General features: G+C 48.2%; 11 protein-coding genes across 11 annotated transcripts; 4 read left to right on the top strand and 7 right to left on the bottom strand.

Annotated features, from left to right (window-relative positions):
* Window positions 1-135: 135 nt before the first annotated feature.
* Window positions 136-1,252, top strand: LY89DRAFT_703476 (isocitrate lyase family protein-like protein; the record flags this gene model as incomplete). Its single annotated transcript, XM_018217323.1, has 3 exons — window positions 136-296; window positions 369-522; window positions 699-1,252. The coding sequence occupies exons 1-3, from the start codon at window positions 159-161 to the stop codon at window positions 1,250-1,252; spliced, it is 846 nt and encodes a 281-aa protein (XP_018078727.1). The 5' UTR covers window positions 136-158.
* A 148-nt stretch (window positions 1,253-1,400) lies between these two features.
* Window positions 1,401-3,369, bottom strand: LY89DRAFT_745230 (cytochrome P450; the record flags this gene model as incomplete). Its single annotated transcript, XM_018221056.1, has 6 exons — window positions 1,401-1,784; window positions 1,836-2,285; window positions 2,332-2,495; window positions 2,601-2,699; window positions 2,796-3,020; window positions 3,072-3,369. 6 exons carry the CDS (start codon window positions 3,367-3,369, stop codon window positions 1,401-1,403), a joined length of 1,620 nt encoding a protein of 539 aa, XP_018078728.1.
* A 1,247-nt stretch (window positions 3,370-4,616) lies between these two features.
* On the bottom strand, window positions 4,617-5,466 carry LY89DRAFT_559650 (uncharacterized protein; the record flags this gene model as incomplete). Its single annotated transcript, XM_018208440.1, has 2 exons — window positions 4,617-5,059; window positions 5,124-5,466. Coding segments are annotated over 2 exons (786 nt in total), but the record flags the coding sequence as incomplete, so codon positions are not given.
* LY89DRAFT_19937 (uncharacterized protein) lies at window positions 5,247-6,310 on the bottom strand. The gene is made up of 3 exons (XM_018205773.1): window positions 6,256-6,310; window positions 5,885-6,206; window positions 5,247-5,810 (listed from the first exon to the last, which is right to left on the bottom strand). The coding sequence occupies exons 2-3, from the start codon at window positions 6,112-6,114 to the stop codon at window positions 5,468-5,470; spliced, it is 573 nt and encodes a 190-aa protein (XP_018078730.1). The 5' UTR covers window positions 6,115-6,206; window positions 6,256-6,310; the 3' UTR covers window positions 5,247-5,467.
* A 1,223-nt stretch (window positions 6,311-7,533) lies between these two features.
* Window positions 7,534-9,744, top strand: LY89DRAFT_727406 (uncharacterized protein; the record flags this gene model as incomplete). The annotated part of the gene is made up of 2 exons (XM_018219149.1): window positions 7,534-7,908; window positions 7,954-9,744. The coding sequence occupies 2 exons, from the start codon at window positions 7,534-7,536 to the stop codon at window positions 9,742-9,744; spliced, it is 2,166 nt and encodes a 721-aa protein (XP_018078731.1).
* A 317-nt stretch (window positions 9,745-10,061) lies between these two features.
* Window positions 10,062-12,883, top strand: LY89DRAFT_604985 (uncharacterized protein). The gene is made up of 3 exons (XM_018210375.1): window positions 10,062-10,191; window positions 10,254-12,040; window positions 12,091-12,883. Exons 1-3 carry the CDS (start codon window positions 10,152-10,154, stop codon window positions 12,790-12,792), a joined length of 2,529 nt encoding a protein of 842 aa, XP_018078732.1. The 5' UTR covers window positions 10,062-10,151; the 3' UTR covers window positions 12,793-12,883.
* Window positions 12,884-13,004: 121 nt separating this feature from the next.
* LY89DRAFT_679541 (Isochorismatase hydrolase) lies at window positions 13,005-13,724 on the top strand. Its single transcript, XM_018213889.1, has one exon. It carries the CDS (start codon window positions 13,075-13,077, stop codon window positions 13,639-13,641), a length of 567 nt encoding a protein of 188 aa, XP_018078733.1. The 5' UTR covers window positions 13,005-13,074; the 3' UTR covers window positions 13,642-13,724.
* A 151-nt stretch (window positions 13,725-13,875) lies between these two features.
* LY89DRAFT_20083 (uncharacterized protein) lies at window positions 13,876-16,120 on the bottom strand. The gene is made up of 2 exons (XM_018205789.1): window positions 14,049-16,120; window positions 13,876-13,903 (listed from the first exon to the last, which is right to left on the bottom strand). The coding sequence occupies exon 1, from the start codon at window positions 15,966-15,968 to the stop codon at window positions 14,256-14,258; it is 1,713 nt and encodes a 570-aa protein (XP_018078734.1). The 5' UTR covers window positions 15,969-16,120; the 3' UTR covers window positions 13,876-13,903; window positions 14,049-14,255.
* Window positions 16,121-18,122, bottom strand: LY89DRAFT_20082 (WD40 repeat-like protein). Its single transcript, XM_018205788.1, has 6 exons — window positions 17,459-18,122; window positions 17,360-17,404; window positions 17,096-17,306; window positions 16,739-16,949; window positions 16,474-16,682; window positions 16,121-16,427 (listed from the first exon to the last, which is right to left on the bottom strand). Exons 1-6 carry the CDS (start codon window positions 17,681-17,683, stop codon window positions 16,273-16,275), a joined length of 1,056 nt encoding a protein of 351 aa, XP_018078735.1. The 5' UTR covers window positions 17,684-18,122; the 3' UTR covers window positions 16,121-16,272.
* Window positions 18,123-18,365: 243 nt separating this feature from the next.
* Window positions 18,366-19,023, bottom strand: LY89DRAFT_554874 (adenine phosphoribosyltransferase; the record flags this gene model as incomplete). Its single annotated transcript, XM_018208353.1, has 2 exons — window positions 18,366-18,502; window positions 18,567-19,023. Coding segments are annotated over 2 exons (594 nt in total), but the record flags the coding sequence as incomplete, so codon positions are not given.
* A 3,010-nt stretch (window positions 19,024-22,033) lies between these two features.
* On the bottom strand, window positions 22,034-23,125 carry LY89DRAFT_727412 (uncharacterized protein; the record flags this gene model as incomplete). Its single annotated transcript, XM_018219150.1, has 3 exons — window positions 22,034-22,344; window positions 22,413-22,813; window positions 22,869-23,125. The coding sequence occupies 3 exons, from the start codon at window positions 23,123-23,125 to the stop codon at window positions 22,034-22,036; spliced, it is 969 nt and encodes a 322-aa protein (XP_018078737.1).
* Between the last annotated feature and the right edge of the window lie 35 nt (window positions 23,126-23,160).

The raw sequence follows: 23,160 nt of genomic DNA on the forward strand, positions 1-23,160 counted from the left end.
CAGCCTCGCCCCGTTCGGATCTCCGAATCCTACCCCGCCTTCCCCCTCCCTCATGCCCCACAGGGCTGTGATGTCAGCCTTCCCATAGCTTGTATATACGAATGCCTCAAAATTTTTCCCCACACCAAAACTTTGAACAACATCATCATTCAACCACAATGGCACCACCCCCCTCCCCAGCCTCCAAGCTCCGCGCCATGCTCGCCAACGAAAAAGAAATCATAGTCTGTCCCGGCGTCTACGACGGTTTCACAGCCCGTCTTGCTCTCAACGCCGGCTTCGAAGTTCTCTACATGGTAATTCTGTTTTTTTGTTTATTCATCATCATGAAGAGAAAAAGTCAAAAGCTAAACATGAGAATATGATAGACAGGAGCAGGCACAACGATGAGCAAGCTCGGACACGCGGATCTCGGTATCGCGACGCAGACTGATATGGTATCCCACGCTTCCATGCTCGCGTCTCTTTCTCCTTCTACGCCGTTGATAGCGGATGCTGATACGGGGTACGGGGGTCCCTTGAGTACTCATTCCCTTTCCATGTTCTTTTTCTTCACTCGCTTCCTGTTATATATTCCTTGTTCCGAACAAATCTCATCCCTCACCCAACATTCGAAAATACTAACCACCACCACTACCAGTGGTCGGCCGCACCGTAACGCAGTATATCCGCGCTGGGGTCGCAGCGCTGCATTTTAGAGGACCAAGTTGTCAATAAACGATGCGGACATCTGAAGAATAAGGAATTGGTTGATTTAGATACGTGGATAAGTAGGATTCGCGCTGCGGTGATGGCAAGGGAGGAGAGCGGTGGCGATATTGTGATTATTGCGCGGACGGACGCCTTAGCTGGTCAAGGCTACGAAGAAGCGTCCAAGAGGTTGCGAGCCGCGGTTGAAGTTGGCGCAGATGTAGCTTTCCTTGAAGGAGTGCGGAGCGTCGAAGAAGCGAGGCGGTTTTGTGGGGAGATGAGCGGGGTGCCGTGTTTGTATAATTGTGTGCCGGGGGGTGTAAGTCCGGTTTTGAGCGTGAAGGAGGGGAGGGATTGTGGGTTTAGGGTGGTGATTACGCCGACGTTGGCGTTGGGGGCGGTGTTTGAGAGTGTGAGTGAGGCATATAGGAAGTTATTGGAGGAGGGGGATACGGAGAGGGATGGGGTGCCGGTTAGGCGGCTTTTTGAGAGTTGTGGGTTGGAGGAGAGTGTGGAGTTTGATGTTAGGGCTGGGGGGAAGTTGTATGAGAATGGAGTGTGATAAATGTACGCTATTCCAAAGTCTTGGTATCTAATTTCGCTCTCGGTTAAAGATTTAATAACCTTATTACTGTTTGCTTTGATTTCTATTGGGTGCTTCTAGATATAGAACGGACTCTAAGTTTTTGCCTTCTCAAACTAATTCTTCATCATGCAGTCTGCTCTCGTAATTTCCATTGCATCATCAACTTCATATACCTTACAGAAAAAGTACACTGCAGCACCTTCTTCGCTTCTGGATTTGTATAGCTCCATTCGAAATCTTGGAACAGCATCGGGATCATTTTGGTGTAGACTGCTTGGGCGAGGTATTTTCCAGGACATGATCTAGCTCCAGTGCCGAATGAGACGCTGTATGTTTCTGTTGAAGTTAAGGATGAGAAACAAGCAGCCATAGCATAGGGGAGCATACCAAGGTATTTGAGTTTGTCAGGGCTGTACTCTAGCCATCTCTCAGGTCGCCATTCATCTGCATCTTCCCCATACAGAAATTTGTCTCTGCACAAAACCCAAGGATTGATCCCCACAGTAGTCTGTGTGACAAATCAGCTTAGAGGTCTGGAGAGGAGCAGATCCGGACTTACACCAGCAGGTAACCACTTCCCCTCCAACTCAACACCACCTTCTGGCACAACTCTCACAAGCGGCATACCAACCACAGAATGCATCCGCATACTCTCCATCAAACAAGCATTCAAATACGGCAACTGCTCTTTCATCTCTCTCAACTGCGGAATTTTCCCTATCCTCCCCTCTTTCCTCGCTTTGTCAAGCTCAGCATGTACTTTCTCTTGACATCCAGGATGAGAGACGATGTTGTTGATTAGTGTAGAGACCACAATGGCAGTAGTTTCCACACCGGCTCCGAAGTTCGTCATCACCATATTCATCACCCAGTGGTCTTTCAGGACTCCCTTGTCGGCTTGAAGCTGGAAGAGCTTTCCTGCTATATCGTTGGGAACATGTTGCGATTTTGGGTCAAGGGAGGAGGATTTGCGGGCCTCGAAACGAGCTTCTACATTAAGAATCGGGAACTACTTGATTGTTAGATAATGATTAGACTCGTGAATTTGAACTTACTGCGAATGGATTGTCGGATGTTGTTTTGGCGCCGCGAGTTTCTCGCTCTATGAATGGGAAGAATGTGTTGATCATGTGGATGATGGATGTTGACCCGCTGGATGCGATGTGCAAGACCGCTGTGAGCGCTCGATGAAGGAGGGGGAAGTATCCGATTACATGCACTGAGAGTGGTTAGTGATTTGGTGTAGGACCAAGTGAAAGACTTCTGAGTACAGCCTCTTCACGAGCTCTTCTCCCAACACCTCCACGAGTGACCGAGAACTTACTATATTTCCAAGCAGCATGAATTGCATGAATAGAGCCATCGACCTCATTCTTCTCAACCAAATCCTTAGATTTCGAAAACGAAGTCATAGAATAACAATCTAGAACGTGTCAATAATGCATCAGAGCTGAGCTTGAAGACAATGACTCGCCTGATGCCAACATATTGAAAAACAAATCAAGGTCAACGGGTTGACCTGCTCGTTGCCGCATGATGCTAATATCTTTCTCAAGAACCTCATCAATCTGAGGTTCCAGATCTTTCATCGAAGCCTCGGAATACGCGGGTCCTACAGCCCGTCTTTGAGTGCGGTACTTTTCAACGTTTTGCTCATTGAGAAAATCCAGGTTGTCATCACCGGACCATCCACATGCACTCGTCCCGATGTACCAGTCTCCTTTCCTGAAATTACTACCAGCTCCTACACTTGTTCAGCACCACGGTTGTCAGTATATAATGGGGATATCCTTACCATAAACTGTTCGAAAAGCCTGAGGACTCGAAATCAGAACTTCGTTCGGAGCAATGCGAACAATTGGTCCGTATTTCTTGTGCAGATCAATGTCCACGAGCGGTCTTTGAAAACTTCGTTGTTTTTGGACGATCCATAGTCTTGTGATACTGGCAAGAAATGGGCCAGGGATTTTTCGCAATGGAGTTGCTTCTCGTGTGAGAATGATCCAAAGGAGAGCCAAGAACCCGAGAAACGCAGTTGTTGGTACAGCGGGAGGCGCAGAGCCTGGGAGTAATGTCTCTGCGTATCCTCCCATGATTTGATGCAGAATTAGCTCAATGTGAGTTTCTAAAGCTAATTTTATGGTCCGTCAGGAGTTGTATGCTTCCAGTAACGCGAAAATTGTGGATTGCTCGAGGCTCAAGTCGTAGTAGAGAGCTGACTTCCCCCGGATGTTCCATGGTGGCGGTAAGGCTGTTTTTAGCTATTATCCAAATGAAGTTGGTCTTACGCTCTAAGCGATGGTTCGCTGTTCGCTGCGAGTGTATGTCCTAGGTACTAGATAATTGTAGTGCTGACGGATGATGTAAAACTCTCTTCCACAGCGTATCAGATTCTTGGGTTCTAGAATACGAATTAATGCAAGGGAACTGCTGATGAGTCACGATCACTCGTTTTCAGTACATTTTCATCCTGAACGATATTAGAGGACAGAACCCCACTCCTGGGAATAGTGGAGCAATTCGTCCTTCTGAAGCTGTCTGTGATAAGATGCTGGCGGGTGAACAGGCTGCGAATGAACACACGTACCTTGCATTGCCCTTTTTGAGAATATAACTCTATTGCAGTGCGACTTGATTGAGCCAGCAATTTGGAATCAGGTAGACTTGCTAACTCTGCAAGAGTAAATGTCAGATCTGGAACAAATAGCAATGGAATGAGAAAACGTCAGTGGGTATGGAAAGCATTGAGGATTGAAGAAAGTAAGCAGAGGTGGGAAGGCCATTCAAGGAAGGAGGTCTAGGATGCTCTTGTCGATGTGGACAATCCCGTGCGGCCCATGGTGATCATATGCGCCTTGCGCAATAGTGGGAGATGATTCTCGCTTTCTTGATTCTTAAACCTGGAGATAAGTATCTAGCCTTGAATAGTGCGAGACGTTGAAACATTTGCAAAGCGATAAATACATACAGATGTCCATTTCGGAAGTGGGAGTAACTTGCCCGCAAGCGATGGCTAGCTTCCGGGTTTGATCGCTACATTTCAGGGGGCTTAAGTGAGAATCTACGGCACTGATCAGTAAGATCTTAGGCTTTCAGCCACTAGTTCTCCAGACTCTGTTATTGATTAATTTTGTGTATCTTTTGCTTTGCTGAAGGAGGATGAAGTCCCATGTATATATAACCTTACGACAAAGCATACTGCGTATTCTACCACATTTCTATTGGAGCCATGCTGACATACGTTTAAGTTGCCAAGTTTCAAGCTCACACTCGAGTCTTGGCCCTTCTTCATCGCCTGGCTTGGATACACAACGAAGAATTCTTCTTCTTCTTCTTCTTCTTCTTCATTGCCAGACCCGTCGTCGGTCCCTTTCTTTACGACCAAGGGAAACAAAATTATCCTCACAATGGCTTTTTGCCTCTCGAGCTCTTCGTTGGTTCCAGTGATGCCATCTCGTTCGTTCATCGAAGCGGCATTGAATACCACCTTTGAAGATAGGTCGCCGTCCGAATTGTAGTCTGGTAGTGGGGAAAGAATCGTATATTCTGCTCGTTGGGTACGCATCTCAATTGAGAGTTTCACAGCTCTCTTGACAACATTGGTAAGCATATTCGTCAAATGATCTTCTTGGTGCGTTGGTGATGGCAATACTTCGCAGAGTACTTCGAAGATGGCGACACAGACTGCTTGAGCTTCTAGGTCTACTGACTTGATGTGCGATGTACTCTTTGACAAGAGAGTTAAGGTCGTTGCTCGCCACAGCTCCACTGCAGCTGTCGGCCCTGTCTTACGTATTAGTAATGTTATTCTGCTCGAATATTAGGGGGAAAAACAATCCCGATTCACCTGCTTCTCTCAATGCTCTCTCAATTTCCTGTAGCTTCCGTCGCATTTCGCGAGCCATACCGAAGAGATACCTTCTGAGAATGAATTCCCACATCATGGTCATGGTCAAAGACATGAGAACATCTCGCCTCTTGACCCTGTCCGCAAGGTAGGTGTTGACATCGGAGCCGTCTAGCATTGTATTGTTCAGTCGAACGACTATCTTTGCATTATCTATATCACTCGTAAGACGACATGCTCGATTGTCGGAATACTCTGAGAAATGAAGAATCCAGTTTTGAACTTCTCGACAAAGGCGTTTACATTCATGATGGAAATAGTCTTTATCATGGAAGACTAAGAAGTCAAGTGTGGTATTCAAGCTGGGTACAGGCTCGGCTTTCATACTCTTCTCTCGATTCTTCGAGTTTGGTGTCTACCGGTTGCTTTTCTTTGGCAGCGTGAGAATTATATCGATGATACGCCCGTCGATACGCGGTAGAGTTGATGATCAAGTCATCAAAGTCAAATACGTCGTTCCCAAGCACGGACTCGGAACTCTCCACATCATGGTCCACAGTCCTCTGAGTGAATGTTCTTGCTCTGGAGGACTTAGAAAGTAGAGTCCGCGCATCATCAGAAACTGTTTGGAAAATAGCCTGATTCTTACTCTCCCTGAGCAGCTGATAAGTCTTTGCCGAAGTGTCCCTGACGTTCAATCGATATCAGCATAGTCCTTTTACTCAACAATCGAAAGTAGCTTCTTTGAATACAGTACTTACGCTTGAAATGTGGAAAGCAAAAGAGTGATTGCAATCGCTTGCCCTCGAATATTCTGCCGTAGCATTCCCACTTCATCATCATTCCAGACTGCGTTGAGCTTCGCTTTGAAACTGCTGCCATTGTGCTTATCAAGGCTCTCCAAATTTAACGATTCCAGACGCTGATTCAGTACGGCAAATGCAGTCGAGCAAGCACCTATCACTTGTTCATATTCTTCGAGAGCGTACATTGCGAAGTCGTCTTTAGAAGCTACTCCTGACAGCTTATCCCGAGTGAAGAGATCTTGGATCTGTAGCAGTGCAATACGCACTGCTGAACATTCTGTCCGAAATGAGGCTATGGTGAGGTCGGCGATTCTGAATTTGCTGACATAGTTTTGAATGGCTTGAACACTCTTGACGGTTTGTGTAACAAGGCTGATTACGCCTGTGGTAATGGACAGAGGATCTACCATGCTGATGGCGGGGATAAGAAAGGTGGTCCCTGCCAACCTTTCGAATTGAATGTCAAACTTCGCAATGAGGCTGCAACTCATGACATTTTATCTCGGCTGGATGAGGCTATGCGACATAGATGCAGCCACTTGAAATCACCAATCACGTGCACAGGTTGTCTTCCACCTGGGCAAATTTGGCTCTTCTCATGTATCTAGGTAGTATATACGTAATTTCATACAGCCGATATACCAACAGCGTGATACTTCACGTATTTAATGTATATGCCTCGCTCGAGGAAGGACAAAAGTGTGCAGTGAAGTGAAGATATTCAAGAGGAGTGGGGAGACTCCGGCAGCCCGCCGAGACGATCCGAGGCCAGCCCGTGCTCAACACAACCGTCAACATCCTTCATCAACTCTTGCGCCTCTGCGTTGCATTTCATCTCGTTCGATTGTTTCAAGCACAGATCTCTGACATTCTGCCATCAGATCTACCGGATGGCGCAGCCTCTGTTCGAAGACTGGCACGGACTGCAACATTGCGATGGCGTTCTGTTTCTTGAGCACGCAAATCTGCCTTGCACCTGAGCGACAATGCGTCCCCTTGTCTTGAGACTTCATAGTCTACCTTCAATCTTCCCCTTGCAGCCATACGCATTGCTCAAGCGGCCCCTGCCTTGGCTTCCCGCTGTGGGGAAGCACTTGCAGGCGGGTGATATGGCTGCAGCATTTCAGGAGAAGGCAAGAGGTAATGGTGCACATCACGTCTCATCAGACGAGACGAGACAGAAATGTCCGTGCATCACGACAATCTCGAAGTCACTTCCCAGAACCTTTGGAATTATCATCAAATAAGCTTATGTTCTTTTCACAGATGAAACAAGTGTTCACAATCAAAAGGGTCCATCTTGAATTGGAATAAGCCAGACGGCGCCTAAAGAGGTCGGAATTTGCTCTAAGTCTAGTGGACAGCGTCGAGGACTGAACAAAGAAATGTATCTTCTCCCCTGCGCCATATAATCCCAATTGACTGGATCAAATAGTTGTGCGCCATTGACAAGGTTTCGGAGTCAGCCACCAACTCAAGCTTATCTTTCATATCAATGGCCTGTGGCCACTCTTCGGCCTGACCTCCCGCACCTGGGGGCCATTCTTCACGAACAATCTCTATGTATTGATGCTGTCATCGCGACGGTGGACTCAATCGCCATCATGTCGGCACCAGAAATTCGTCTCCAAACCAGTCAACCTGATGATAAACCCACTATATTTAGTCCTATCTCACCAGTATCACCGCAGGCTTCATCGAAGTCAATTTATACTAGATCGGACACACTTACTCTTTCTGACAAATACTCTCCGATCGAGAAAGGAAGTCCTCAAAGTATACATTCGAAGCCATGGCCTGTACGGCCACAACCTCTCAGCAAGGACATAACAGGCCAACGTTGGTGGGACACCACGGTCGACTTTGTTACTTGTTTAATTCCTTTACCTTTTTTCATGCTTGCAGCTGCTGTAGTGGCTGTCAACGGAAAAGAAGTCAACAACCGTGACTTAGACTTTCTCCAACAGGCAATCAAAGGGGTATGTAAATACACAATATCTAGGATTTTGACTAACTAATTGTAGGCAACAACCTTGTTTCCAATCTGCTTTGCTGCGATTGCTGGCAGAGCAGCCATCAAATATGCGACCTGGAAACTTGAACAAGGGACTACCCTCGGTGCCCTTGAGCAACTGATGGGCAGCCGAACAGTCGCGAGTGCCATTACTACTCAAGTGCAACTTCGATCTTTCAATGCAGTTGGCCTAGGACTTATCTTAGTTTGGGCATTATCACCTCTGGGAGGTCAATCCATTTTACACATTTTATTTACTCCGACTAAAGTCACCTCAACGCCATCCAATATCACATATTTCAACACGAGGCAACAAAGTTATTCCGCTCCCACCGGCAGTTTTGCGAATCAATGGTTTTCTGGATTCTCGATCCTGTTCAGTTCTTCGATACTGGCTCCTCAGGCCGTCTTGCAAAGTAGCATGGACATCTGGGGCAATGTCAAGATTCCGTACTTTTCCAGCATTTCCTCCGATGGGGAGCCGAGAGATAGCGATGGCTGGGTTCAAACTTCGGCCAACAATGGAACCTTGGTCTATTCCTCAATATTCGGTATTCCCATGACTGGAATTGGCTTCGGCAACACAACCCTAATGATGGAGTCGACATACATGCAGCTGACATGTGATAATACAACTACGTTCCCAATACCCAATGCGACTGATGGCACACCTGATTTCAAAGGATTCTTGATCTCCCAGACTGGGCCATTCTTTAGCTATCAGAATGTGTCTGACTCGGTGCCTTTCGCTATTGGATGGCAAGGCCAAGATGTCGCCCAATTGGGTACTAATGATCCCTCAGGATTTGTCTACCCTCAGTTTTGCCCCGACTGTCTGGCGCCTTCTCTGACCAATGCCTCCTTCACCAACGGCACACTCGTCTTTCAAGAGTTTGATGGCGTGGATAATGTGACGTCCGTGTACTGCACTCCATCCCAACAATACATGGAGAACCAAATTTTTTGTACCAAAGATGGGGTTACTCAGCAGTGTCAAGTCACTGCTCAAAGGCTGTCTGTTCTGCCACATTTCCCATCGGAAGTCACCTATCTCAGTTTTAACGAGGTAGCTATGGGACTTACAGCACTTTTCGCGAACTCGACGCCGCAAGGAAAGGCTGTCAATCAGTTACAGAATTGGATTCTGGATCCCACCTCTACAGTATCGCTCATTTCCAACGTCAACTCAGGCTCAAACAATGATGGGCAAACACCTCTTGCCTTCGTTTCACTGCAAGATATTGGAGATCGGCTTGGTCAACTCATAAACGCTTTCATACACGGAAGCATGTGGAATTCTACATCATATATCATTGAGACGCCTCTCTACGATATCCAAGAAATGGTGGCAGGTGGGAGGAATGGCAGCTTTGTACCAGCAACTACTTCTGATATTATTGCCATGATCCAGAATCGAACTTCGGCCTTCACAGTCACAGCCAATCAAGTCAATGCTGCTCAAGTATACCTAGCTTTCTTTCCGTGGTTAATAATATTTCTCCTTTCTAATTTGGTGATGCTGCTAGCGGCGATCACGGGTGTTTATTTTTCAAGGAAGACAATTGTTCCTGATTATTTGGGGTTTGTGTCCAGTTTGGCGAAAGAGTCACCGTTCATCCGAATGCCAGATGCAGGTATAAATATGGACGGGATGGATAAGGCGAAGTTGGTGAAGGATATGAAAGTCAGGCTAGGAGATATAAGTGATTTTGATGGAGGTAGCAATGGACGGGTTGGAAAGTTAGCTTTTGCCCGCATGGAAGAGACCACAAAAGTCCAGAGAGGAAAGCTCTATATATGAGCATTCAGATTCAATTTATATTCGTTAACACTGATTCACGACTTGAAGATTCGTGACTCTCACTTAAGCCTCAGAACTCCTATGTATACCTTTTTACATACTTTCTCTCTCTCTCTCTCTTTCTCCAAAATAAAAACCCCTAGTAAGAGCTCGAACTCTGTGCTTCAGAAGACAGAATTTGCCTTGTTATATCGTCGAGTAATTCTGCGGTTGATCTTGGCATGTGAGGACCCCTATCTTTGACTTCATAAAATTATGCAAATTATGCGAGGTTATGAACACGCAACATCTTCAACTCAGCACTGCACAAAAGGATTAGCTACGATCAGCAACGTTACCACATGCGCTCTGCCTTTCTGTGAAGCTCAAGCACTGCTTAGGCAGCTCATAACCGCAGGTAAAACAGCATGAACGGCGCCGCCAAAGCGCCGCCGTCCCTGGATGCTGGTATAGTCTCCATCCCTCGCCCTATTTCACCAGGTCACAAGCTGATTACTCTCCTCTTGCAGTTGACTATGACCCAATTGACCACCTCAACACGATATTCTCTCATCCCTCCACCCTCTCATCCATAAATCAGACAGCCTCCGCCCTCCAAACCCATCAAAATGACCTTTCGACCACCATCTCCTCTCTGGTGGCCGCGCAGGCCTACAGCGACGATTCCAGCCTTGCACGCATGCAATCCGCAAAAGAAGAACTCGCACAGCTTTTCCGCAAGATCGAAACAGTACGAACACGCGCTATCGAGACCGAACAGACAATCACCTCTATGACAGCAGATATCAAACGGCTGGATGGCACAAAGCGGAACCTCACATTGTCTATGACGGCTTTGAAGCGCCTGCAGATGCTCACGACCGCATATGAACAATTGAGAGGTCTGGCGAAGACGAGGCAGTACAGAGAATGTGCGAGCTTGTTACAGGCTGTCTTGCAGCTTATGCGGCATTTCAATAGCTATCGGAGTATCGACCAAATCGCGACTCTATCTCGGAATGTGGCGGAGCTGCAAAGAGAATTGCTAGAGCAAGTCTGTGAGGATTTCGAGATAGCGTTCGCGAAGGGAGAGGTTTCTAGTAAGAGGGGCATGCTGGGGGAGGCTTGTCTGGTGATGGATGCGTTGGGGGAGAATGCGAGGGCGAGATTGGTGACTTGGTATGTTAATACACAGTTGCGGGAGTACAGGTCGGTGTTCAGAGGGAATGATGAAGCCGGGAGTTTGGATAATATTGGAAGACGGTATAGTTGGTTTAAGCGGATGCTGAAGACCTACGAGGACGAGCATGCGGGTATCTTTCCCATACAGTGGAGAGTCAATGAGGTGTTGGCGAACGCTTTTTGTGAGGGGACAAGAGATGATTTCAAGGGCATCTTGGAAAGAAGCATGAGGCGGCCGGACGGAGGGAAAATCGATGTCAACTTGCTATTGAGTTGCTTACAAGAGACGATGGATTTCGAACACACTTTGGAGAAGAGATTCGCCAGCGAGCCAAGGGCGAGTATAGACACACTCAGCTCGGTGGAAGACAAACCACAGACTTTTGACCGATCGATATCCGAAGCTTTCGAGCCATACCTCAGTCTCTGGGTTGATTCTCAAGATAGACAACTAGCGGCCATGATACCCAAATACCGGAACCAACCTATGATACCAGCGGACGAAGAATTCAACCCCCAAGCTGTGATACCTTCCTCCATCGAGCTCTTCCACTTCTACAAGCTCACTCTAGCACAATGTGCAAAACTATCGACTGGTGAGAAGCTCTTGGATCTTTCCAAGACATTGGCGAAGTATCTGGATGAATATGCTCAACAAGTACTTCTGCATTTCCTGCAGGTCTCCGGTGGACCGCCTCTCAACAACATAATTCTTGTTCTCAATACGGCTGATTATTGGCATACAAATACCCAGCAGCTTGAAGACAATATCAAGAAACGGGTTGACAGCGAGTTTGCGGCCAAGGTTGATTTCTCTTCACAGTCAGATGCTTTCATGGGCGTGGCTAGTGCTGCAGTGCTAGGCCTCGTCCATAAAGTTGAAGTCAATTGCGAATCATCATGGCGAGAAATGAGAAATACCAATTGGAGCAAGATGGAAAGTGTGGGAGATCAGAGCTCTTATGTTGCAGAGCTCTTACGACATGTCAACTCTCAAGCAGAGGAGATTTTGGCTTTAGTAGCGAAGCAGCAATACGCTCGAGCGTTTTGTGATAATCTCGTTGAGCACCTGGCAACTACGTACATCGCAAACATCGTTCAATGTCGGCCGGTATCAGAAGTTGGCGCTGAACAGGTAAAGTTTCCACTCCATCCTTTCATAGACAAGTGACTAATCATATTCAGATGTTACTCGACAAATACGTCCTAACCAAAGGTCTCACAACACTTCTCTCACACTCCCCATCTGCTTCAGCATCTACAACTACCCAAGCTGCCTTTGTCAAGCGTGTAAATTCAAGCATGGCTCGTCTCGATCCACTCCTCAAGACTCTCCAAGTCCGGCCATCTCCCCCGGAAGCTCTCGTTCAAGCTTATCTCATCCATATAGGAGATCGCTCAGATACTAATTTCCGCAAGATCTTGGAGTTGAAAGGCATCAGGAAACAAGACCAACCACATCTCGTCGAATTATTCGGCATTCACAGAGACGGAAAGAGCAATGATCAACTTGTGGCAATGAGTCCGCTACTTACACCACTCATGAATGCAGGCGGGATTGGTAGTGGTGGCTTAGGACTCAATGCTGCGTCGCTAGGAGCTGCTTCAGGTATTCCGAATCTACAGACGAGATTTGATCCTGCTGGATTTGGAGAGAAACTATTCAGCGCAGCCAGAGATGGAGTGGAAAGGATGGGAACTGCTGGTGTTGGCGGTGGCGTTGGTGAGCGAGTAGGTAGCCCTCTGGGAGAAGAAGCCAAAGCCACAGTGGAAGGCAATCTGAAGAGCATTGGAAAGTTCTTCAGAAGAGACATGAGTGGGTTTGGTGGGATAGGAGGCAGGTTCGGCGCAAGGAGGGATGGCAGTATGGATGATACTGTCCGGTGATGAGCGATGGTGTCTAGGTATATTCTGCAATCTAGAAGATATTTCCAAGGCAAGAGCGGCGTAGCTTTGTGTTTAGCTTCCAGGAGTGACGATCATGTTTGTTTTCGACGCCAATTCTGTTTTCGGACTTTACGGTCCTTCCTCGCCGTGCCACCGGCCCGCTTATATCCCTCTCCCCTTATAGTACGAAGCTCGCTTGGAACCACTTAGTACTCTTTCACAATATCAACGTCTTCAACAAACGAACCACCTCCAAAGAAGACATAATCATACACATCAAAAATGGCAACAGCCCTCATAGTCCTCGACGTCCAAACCGGCACCGTCCCCAAAGTCCCCGCCGCCACATCCCCAACCTACCTCCCCACCCTCTCCAACACAATATCCCACGCCCGCACCGCCGGCGTCAAAATAATCTTCATCCGCGTCTGTTTCCGGCCCTCTTACCCCGAGATCTCGACCTCGAACCCCATGTTCGCCAAACTAATCGACTCGAACATGTACCTAGAAGGCACCCCGGAAGTAGAGATCCACCCGGCGCTCGGCTGCGATGTGTCAAAGGGGGACATCATCGTGAATAAGAGGAGGATTAGCGGGTTTGCGGGGAGTGATTTGGAGGTGCTGTTGAGGGGAATGAGGGTGCAGAAGGTGGTTTTGGCGGGGTTGGTGACGAGTGGGACGGTGTTGGGGACGGCGTATGAGGCGAGTGATAGGGATTTTGGGGTTACGGTTCTGAGGGATTTGTGTAAGGATCGTGAGGAGGAGTTGAATGAGATTGTGCTTGAGAAGGTGTTGGCGAAGGTGGCGATCGTGCAGAGTTCTGAGGAGTGGCTTAAGGGGTTGGTTTAAGAAAAGGGGTGGGAGAGAGTTTTTGGGGGGAACTGTTGTGAAGGAACTGAGTTTGCTTTAATTAGGGAGTAAAGAATTTATAGAAACATGTTGTTTCTGCTAAAGTTGAATCCCTTCTTCGTTTATATAATTACTGATCTTAATTTTTATTTCACAATGTCGTCGTAGTTCCCTTTAAGCGAAACAAGTGCAGTAGCTATTTAGAGCAATTAATTTTGAGTGATCGACTCAAACGAAAGAGAACAATTTCCAACATGTGAATCTGTTTGTAACATCGTTTCATTAGCCCGTCTCACTGATGTACCTACAATCTTCACAGACAATGAAATTGGAACTGGCATCTGCAGCAAATTCTTCTCAGTGCATCAACTCAAGATGAAAGGAGAACAATAGAGAAGCTTGCTCACCTCAGCATCATGATTTCCACGTACTCGCTTAATTTCTTCTAAGAAAGGTGATCGAACAGGCACTTCCCAACAACTCTTCACGAATCACACTGCACTTCAATCAACAAAACACACACACACACACACACACACACACACACGCACACACACTTGAAGCAGTCTTCAACTTTCAACTCAACGAGTCCAATTCATACACCAAACTCACAACTACCTAACATTCTCCCTCAACCCACTAGTCCTCAAACTCCTCACCCCTCCATTCCCCCCAAACGGCACCGTCAAAACCTCATCTCCACCCTTCCCCTCCTTCCCAGCACTCTCCAACGCCCGCCTCGCTTCCCCATTCCCCACCCCACTATCCTCACTCCCCCTCCTACTCCCTTCCCTCATCAAAATCAACCCTCTAATCCCGCCCGCCTTCCTCGCCGGCAGTTCACTACTCCCCGCACTACACACATACAGCAGGTATTTCAAATTCGGCAGCGTTTGTCTAATATCCAACACCTTTAATCCTTGGCTTTCCGCCAAACACTCGATATTTTTATTCAGCAGAAAGACAGCGTAGTCGAAACGGAAGCGGACCGTGCCTTTCATGTATAGAGGAAAGGTACGTTGGTTGTCTTGTAGGATGGAGATCAGGTCTTGGATGATGGAGCGGGAGCCGTAGCAAGTGATGGGGTAGGTGAGCGGGACTGAGAGGTAGTACTGCAGCATATCGACTAGACGGGCGACGTAGCCTAGGGCTGCGGCGATGAGGTCTTCGTCTGCGTCTTCGAAGGTTGAGTTTGGGAGAGGGAGACCACAGATTGTGAATAGTAATGGGTGAGATGTCGGTTCGATGGGGAAAATAGCGAGGAGCTCTTCACAGATCCGTCTTCTTTGTCCGTGGATTTCGGACGTTGTAGTAGCTAGTAATGTTCGACATTGAGACAGCTTGTCCTGGGCATTGTTGATGTCTTCCATGACTTTGGCTTGGACCTCGTTTCCCGTCTGGATAGCTTTACTCCTTGCCGCAATCGAAGCTTTCAATTCCGCTCTTCTCCGTATCGAAGCCTTCAACATCTTCTTTTCAGAAGCAACATATTTCGTTGCCAGCTTGACAACCTCTTCTGCCTGCGGACTCTCATCGACTTTCCTTCCCCTCAGTATCCGGTTGATCTGCCCAGCCAATTCCTCTCTCATAGCCAACGCATCTTGAATCGACTCATCCAGGTTACTCAACCGCATCAACGCACTGTAGGAACTTGTCTCCATAACCCCCTTCTCGCCCTCTCTCCTCTTCTTCTGCACCTCCTTCTCCCCACCCCTACCACCGACATCAAAAACATACATCCCATCCACCAACCTTAACACCACAGCATTCGCCCCAAACCCCTCACTCAACCCCTCTAACCCTTTCCCCACCCATCTCAACCCCCTCAACCTCACCTCCTCCTCCAACAACAATCCCCACCTCTCGACCCCATTCCTCTTAACCCAAACCTTCAGCACCACCGTATCGGCCCTCGTAATCCCTCCCCCCGCCCCCTCAAGCTCAAAGTCCCTCCAACACGGATTCGTAACCCTCTCTACCACCTCACTAACATACACCACCTGCTCCCCGACGTGCAGACTAAAAAACGCATCCACCATCCGCTCCTCAATCACATTCTCCAGCCTCCGCTGCCTCACGCCCGGCGTCAGATTCGTGCTGCGTCTGCGCAGCCCGCCGGGTCTCGACGACGACAAGAGGTCGGAGGACGAGTGCGCGTGGTGCAGGCCATGGTGCTCGAGGGATTTCGGGATGGGGAGCAGAGCTGTGTCGTCGGTGGTGTGGCCGCGGGGGCGGGAGAGGGTCAGGTTGCGGATGTAGAGGCCTTGGAGGTGGCGGAGTTTGCGGTTCTGGGGGAGGAGGAGAGGGCATGAAGAGGAGGTGGCCATTGATTTTGAGGTGCGTTGTTGATTGATGTTTTTTTCGATGGTGGTTTGAGGGTCGGGGATTTGGAGGCCGATTGTCAGCCTTGTTGACGAGGCTAGGGTGGTGAGGTTTGGGTGAGTTGGAAGATTGATATTAGTTGAATGAGAGGTATGATGATTGATATTTGCTACTTGATCTTAAGTTCGTGAAGAGTCACCACACTAGCTCCTTCCTTCGAAGAAAGTTGTAGGACAAAAGCCATGCACGTCACACAAAATCATGTACCCCCAAACACTCTCGATCAAGCATCTCCAATTCCTCAATCACCTATCTCCTCCCCGGCGGCGGCCTAGGCTTAAGATCTTCTTCCAACACATGATGGATCCCGATCCAATTTGGCGTCTCGGGTCTGTTCCCCATAAACCCCTGACTCCAATCATAACCCACCGCATACGCCAACTTCGACCCATCAAAACTGAATCCTACTCCATCATTAGCAAGAAACCAACAGCAATATCACAATCTTACCTGTAGCAGATATCTGGCCCCCAACCTTCGGATACTCTTTCAATCGACACTTCCTATCTCTATCCCAGAACTGATACGTGCCATCCGACCCAGCTGTCGAGAAAGTTCCCCACTTAGGATGAGTAGAGATACAATTTACGCTATAGACATCCGTCGTACTCTGCACCGTAGTCGAGGGGTTCCGATGGCACTTAAAGGTGTACGACCTCCTATTTCCACATTAGTACTGTAAATACTTCAATTAGGCTTCGTTGCTTCTACACACGCGGTGAAATCCTGGTCCGAAACCCACTGAAAGGCTCCTCTGCCTTCGATACTGCCCATAGCGAATCCCGTGGCGTCGGTGTAGCAGCATATAGTACGGGTCTGACATTTCAGCGGACTGTTCCGCGCATTGAAGACTTTGGCTGGTTCATTGAGGTTCACGATGTAAATATTCGTGTCTGCATCCCCGATTACTAACAAAGTGTCTCTGACTGAACAGTGGGTTAGCATTGTGAAAGAGCTGGCAAGACAATTGGAGAGTTCGGAGATATTTCGAGAACTTGCAAGCTGAAATCTTGAAATAGTTCCTAACTCTGAAAACTCCTGTAGGAAACACAGCGTATGAGAAAAAACTCACCATCCATAGCATACACACGATCATGCAAAGTCAAACTGCTTGCCGGAGCTCCAGTCGGAGCCCTAATATCCCAATACTTCACCGTCTTATCCCACGACCCGGTAACGATCATGGGTCCATTCGAGTTAGGATGTTCAAAGAAGCGCACGACCCGAATCGGGGCATCGTGTACCGCAACTTGTACCGTTGTATTGGCTTCAAGGTCCATCAACTACATTATCGTAAGCCCCTGTCATTGTAAAGCCATAGAATGAAAAGACCTACTTGAGCAGTCTTGTCAGCTCCTGCCCCTACCACTTTTTTTCCGTCCTACAATAGATTGTCAATCTGTTATATATTTTGCAAGAAAGATAGTACACGTACTTTAGACCAGTCACAACTCAGAGCCGGACCATTAAGATCGATCGCTGTGACACCCTGCCCCTTCGAAACATCATAAATCCTCACCTTGCTATCCCACGACGCTACAGCCAGATAATCCGCAACTGGGGACCAAGAGAGAGCGGAGGTGCTGTCTTCGGGTGGGGATGCGAGTTTGGTGTCTTTACTCAGATCACCGAGGTTACTTGTCGTATTTCTTGCGAACATGGTTGATTGTGAAATATTGGAATGACGGAGGAAGAGAAATATTGAAATATTGAAAGTCGTACCTACCTTATATGGGCGCAAAGCATGGTGCCTTGCATCATCAGCCTCGAAAGTCTCATCGGATTCATCCCTGGCTCCCTCAGAAATGCGAGGGAAGGGACGGGAGCTTGGGCCACACACGTGATTGCCCCTCCATTGTGAAAAAACGAGTCAAGCTGCTTTTGTTGAATTTTACAGTTTACCTTTCTGAGGGTTGCGAAAGAAAATGAATAGAGAAGACGTTCGAAGGAAATTCGAATTCTGATGGGATTCATACCAGCCCTTATCGTCCAAAGTTAAGAAGATGGACGGTTCATCTAAAGATCCTCTGCGTTACCCCGCCAAACTTGGGAGCGGGCAGAGAAAAACTTTTTAGATGTGCTCTAGCCGTGTGGTGGTGGTGAAAAGCTAGCGGTTGAACGCAAGTGTGTTTACTCGCTCCAGCACAAATCCAGAGTTGATCAAACGTATAAGATCTTACTTCTATAAGAAGCGTATTCTCCCTTCATCATGTTCCCAGCTACAAGGGATGCCCAAAAAATGCAATGCTGTCTATGTCGAATGCCCTATGCCACCCGTAAACGCCAAAGAGACCTGTTTGCAGAGATAACAAAGCCTGTTATTATTTGTCCATCGTCATGTCGTCGGAGAGGAGTGTAATGACTGGAGCATCGAGCTTATCCCGTCCCTTCAAGAAGTCGAGTTCGAGGATGAAAAGGTAGCCGACGAGAGTTCCTCCCAGTTGAGTTACGAGCTTGCCAGCAGCTTGAGCAGAACCACCTATCGGATAATAACGTTAGTTGATGGATTTCTATGTTGAGTTGGCAGACGACGGAAGACTAACCAGTTGCAATAATATCATCAACCACCAAGACAGTCTGGCCTTTCTTCACAGCATCAGCCTGAATTTGGAAGAAATCTTGTCCGTACTCCTTATCGAAAGGCGCCTCCTCGGTGGGACCAGGCAGCTTGCCCCGCTTACGGACAGGAGCAAAGCTCGACCCGATCTTCAAGGCCAGGCTGGGGCCAAACAGGAAGCCTCGTGCGTCGAGTCCGATAATCACGTCTGGTCTGACACCATTGTTGAAGGATTTGACTTGGAGTTCGAGGGCCCGGACGAGCGACGTGTGAATAGAGTGATCGGCGAAGAGAGGCAGAATGTCGACGAAGTCTATTCCAGGAATAGGGAAGTCTGGGAATTGACGGAGCGCGGCCCGTAGGGCGATCTTCGTACGGGCGAGTTCGGCGGCACTGGCGGTAGCGGAGGAGGACTGGGACTCGAGTCTCGAGGCATTGTCCGTGGTCGCGGTTGCGTTGGGAGAAGTATCTTCTGCAGGAGCAACGGAAGGATGTTGCGCGGGCATCGTAAAGAGGAAAGAGAGGAAGGGGGAGGTGAGAGGTGAGGTGAGGTCCGGTAGTCAGATATGCAAAAGATAAAAAAATTCCTCGGATGGGGAAAGCGGCGGCGGTGGTGCAGTGGAGGGGCTGCTTGGGTGGAAGCGACTAGGGACGTAGACGAGGGCGTTAGGTGGAAAGAGGAAGTAAAGTACCTGGGTAGGTAGGTAGGGTCAAGGATTGGAATCAGCATTACAATATTTATTATTTATTATGTACTATTTTCATTATTTTTTATTTGTCTTTATTAGATACCTAAGCATTATTTGCTTTGCTGGCTTTAGCACCAGGTTTGGATGAGGTTTGGATCGGAGTCCTCAGGAGGATCATAGCAGCAACCCGGCATGGATAGTGCGCTGCCTATTGGCTTTTGCTGGCTTTAGTAGGCGGGAAGACCAGGGCAGTCCAGGGGACGCGCGAGAAGAAAGACGGAGACGCGATCGTAAGAGCAAATACGGGAGGTACGAAGAGATATAACCCGGATACTGAAGGATACACAGCATCCAAGAGTCGGGAAGGGCAACAGAGGTAGGTATTGCTCAAAGAGGTCAAGCCGAACCCATGCTATATCTCTATCTATCCTAGGTCACTTCCTCGCCAGCTGCAATCCTTCCTGCACGCAACTGAGTAGTTGCAGCAGCAGCAGCAGGATGGAGAGATGGATCGAAAGACTCGAAACGAACAAGCACCAGCAGCCACCACGATGCGCGACCAGACGCCCGCAGCAACTCGAAGGCGTGATTTGCAGGCCGTGAAATACTGGAGCCCCCAGCATCGGTGGTGAGACTTGTTTGAGTGGATGGCTAGCAATGGCTTGGTGGGTGGTGTCCTTCTGGAATTGTTCCCGTCGTCCTGATTATCAAAACCGATGTGTCGGTGAGAGCGATGCGATAGACGGCGGCGTGGAGGGCAGCACTATCAAGAGTCAAGGCATGGCATGGCATGGCATGGCATGACTAACGACGAGCGTATTACAGTAGGTGTTTGCGTGGTGCTGTGTTGTGCTCTTGACAGCGCATCATATCGCTCAACACTTCTTTGCGGCATGGACACCGTCGTCGCTCTGCGGTTGATCTGCAAAAGGTTATCTGCAGCCCTCCAGATACAGGACGATCATGATCTTGGTAGAGAGCAAGATCGAACGGTTGTCATTTCTCACACACGGCGGAAAAACGCAAAGTGGCGCTAAAGAAGCCGAGTCTCTCTTCCCAGGAACCCGCGAGCCGATGCCGCATCATCATCTCCAAACCTTCTCTCGACACTCTACTGTATTCTACACACCCTCCAGCTCCTCTCGACTTTATCAATTTCTCCAATCACCATCGATAACCAGCATCTCACCACCCACACTACTAAACACAACACGAGCTCTCAGACCGTCGCTTACTTAGGGCATGAATCGAATCAAATCCATCCATCCCCAACCCATCATCCAGACCATCAGCCCAACAGAATTTGTATATGTATTATTTTTATATACATCGTCTCTCTGGTCCACCTCCAAGGTCTCTGAATTTAGCCATGACACAATGTTTCACCACACCCCACTATCTCACCGCCCGGAAACGCTCATCTTGCAATCCAGCAGTCTACTGTAGTCCAGCCCGTCCAGTCCTCTCGCAGCAATGCAGCCATGGAAAAAAAGCATTGAGCCGATGAGGTGACCACCAATCAGGACCTCAGAACAAGGTCCCCTTCATCCCATCGCTGTGTTGCCCCACGGTTTGAAAGAGTCATCGCCCGTTATGGTGTTACAGCAGCTAGCACCGATTACTCGCCAGCCCAACCAGCCAGCAACAGTACAGCATGTGAAAAGGGCCCTATGGGGCTGATAAGAGAAAAGACTCCTGTTTGCATCGACGGTTGGTATCGGGATTCTTCCCTTTATCCTTCTGGGTGCTGGTGGTGTTCTAGCCTCCTCGAAATCTCGATGATTCAATATCATTGTAAGTAGTGCTGACTTTCCATACCACGTGGAGAAGCGCTTGCACTCTTCGAGCAGAAGAAGAAGAAGAAGAGGAAAAGCTATGAACACCTTCAGGTCCCATCCTCGGAATCACCAAATCAGGAAGCTCCTCAAAATCCCTCTCTCTCTTTTTCTCCCTCCCTTCCGGATCCGTTACCAAAAAATCCTGCTCCAGAAATCCGCAGATTGTGGATTCGTTTCACGGTGCACGATATAAATGCTTGTTATCCGGAGAGAAAAGAAAATCCCCTATCCTCTCCGGCGCATCGATATCGATAAGAGGAAAACACTCATCAAGTTTCCCATGCATCACTCAATCAGCCGGCTTACCTCCTTTACGATGCATCGCATTACTTTCCTTGCCTTCGCATAGCAGCGGCATGCCCGTATTCGATGATGTGAAGCATGATCACGTGTTAATATCAAAGGCCTCGTTCGAGGAGAGAGTCCAGACCATTCGCCCCGATTAAGGTACCCGTTTAACGTTTGATTGTTCCTGGCATCCCACTTGTAAGCATGACCTTGAGAGAAAGCCCGCAACATTAATTCACAATTGTGGAACCCATCCTTGAATCGGCAGTGCACGAAAACCCACTCTGGAACTGGGATAGATGATGGACGGTATATAATTAGCATTACATGAATACTATATCTTAAATAATTGTGAATGCTCCACAATAGGGCTGATTAGCAGCAAGGGGGTGTCTTCCAATAAGATAATAGGCGTGACCTCCACCAAAGAATCTTCGAGATTCCTACTCGCGCACCTCCCTTGTCACTGCACAGACGCAAGAAGTGGAGCATTCACAATTATTTAGGGGGGGGGATAGTACAACATAACATAACACAGCAAATAAAAACCGGCCGATTCCGGCAATAGTAGTAGTAGTAGTAGTAGTAGTAGTGTCCCACAACTTTCAAACTCCAACATCCAATACAAAACAAATGCTTCACTCAGCAGAAACAACGCCATGAAACCACCTTTTTCGTCCCTTCGAAACACCACCCTGCACCAAGACCGCCACAGCAACCGAGTTATCGCTCCCAGTAGAAAACGACGAGGTGACATCGCTGCGCAGAAAACAGTTGCCCGTCGCTAGCTTGGCGTTGAAGGTTGCGGCGCGGCAGGTGGTCGTTTGTAGGTTCGTGTATTGGGCGCAGGCGTTGAAGCATTCGAGTATCGAGGTCGCGGTTACGGTGCTGATGGAAGGGGAGGTGTAGTCTGTGTTGCAGGAGATTGTGTAGCTTGAGGATTCGGTGCCTGGATTGGGTTGGAGTTTAGCAGGTCTATGAATCCAGGGTCTTGAAGGAAGATGATGGAAGACTTACCAGCTGTTGTTGAAACTGTGTTTCCGTTTATAGCCGGGCAATCGAGTGGATATATATCTGTCGAAGAAGATTGTGTAGATTTCGAGGCTGCTGCTGCTGTACTCATTGAGGTCACCGATCCTGGAGAAAATGTCGTGGTGACGGAAGTGGCATTTTGGGACGAAGTAGCTGCATTTGCAGAAGTCGATGCAGAAGATGTAGTAGAAATTTTTGTCGTTGACGTAGCCTGTAAGCTCGTAGTCGTTTGAGGCTTGATAGTCTGTATTGCAGTGTATACTGAAGTGATCAGGATCACATCGCCGTTACTGAGGGTCGATGTGCTGGTAGAAGAGCTCACTGAGGTTGAGTAAGATGTTGTGGCAGCTAGGCCCGAGATAGCGGAGCCCGAAGCTGAATCACTGCTATGCAGACTATTGTCAATGTCTATTGCCCAAGCAGAGCTTAATTCCAACTTACCTCGAAGACTTTTTTGATGAACTAACCCCAGCAATGACCCCTCTTATAGCACCTCCTATAATCAAGAAACATATACACGAAAATACAGCCCAGAACGCCCATCGGACTACCCCGCACACCCTCCTTTCTTGTACGGTAGGAGGAACCCATGTGTTATTGTTGCCGGCCAGAGGTATGACGCCTTCCTCTTTCCACGCCACTTCCTTGCCTCCATATCGTTCCGGCATCTCATAGCCAATATCCACAGGTCGAGCCATTCTTGAAGGCTCGTTGTATTGAGGGTCGTACGCCC

Source organism: Mollisia scopiformis (assembly GCF_001500285.1).
Source record: "Mollisia scopiformis unplaced genomic scaffold LY89scaffold_1, whole genome shotgun sequence".
In the NCBI taxonomy this organism is placed as follows: domain Eukaryota; kingdom Fungi; phylum Ascomycota; class Leotiomycetes; order Helotiales; family Mollisiaceae; genus Mollisia; species Mollisia scopiformis.

Coding starts and splice junctions, on each gene's coding strand:
- LY89DRAFT_19937 (XM_018205773.1), bottom strand. CDS start 6,114: ATGTACGCTCTCGAAGAATATGAACAAGTGATAGGTGCTTGCTCGACT. Junction 5,811..5,884: donor TTGCTTTCCACATTTCAAGC/GTAAGTACTGTA, acceptor ATTGAACGTCAG/GGACACTTCGGCAAAGACTT.
- LY89DRAFT_604985 (XM_018210375.1), top strand. CDS start 10,152: ATGAACGGCGCCGCCAAAGCGCCGCCGTCCCTGGATGCTG. Junction 10,192..10,253: donor GCCGCCGTCCCTGGATGCTG/GTATAGTCTCCA, acceptor CTCCTCTTGCAG/TTGACTATGACCCAATTGAC. Junction 12,041..12,090: donor CAGAAGTTGGCGCTGAACAG/GTAAAGTTTCCA, acceptor AATCATATTCAG/ATGTTACTCGACAAATACGT.
- LY89DRAFT_679541 (XM_018213889.1), top strand. CDS start 13,075: ATGGCAACAGCCCTCATAGTCCTCGACGTCCAAACCGGCACCGTCCCC.
- LY89DRAFT_20083 (XM_018205789.1), bottom strand. CDS start 15,968: ATGGCCACCTCCTCTTCATGCCCTCTCCTCCTCCCCCAGAACCGCAAA.
- LY89DRAFT_20082 (XM_018205788.1), bottom strand. CDS start 17,683: ATGTTCGCAAGAAATACGACAAGTAACCTCGGTGATCTGAGTAAAGAC. Junction 17,307..17,359: donor GAGCTGACAAGACTGCTCAA/GTAGGTCTTTTC, acceptor ACGATAATGTAG/TTGATGGACCTTGAAGCCAA. Junction 16,683..16,738: donor TCGGACCAGGATTTCACCGC/GTGTGTAGAAGC, acceptor ATGTGGAAATAG/GAGGTCGTACACCTTTAAGT.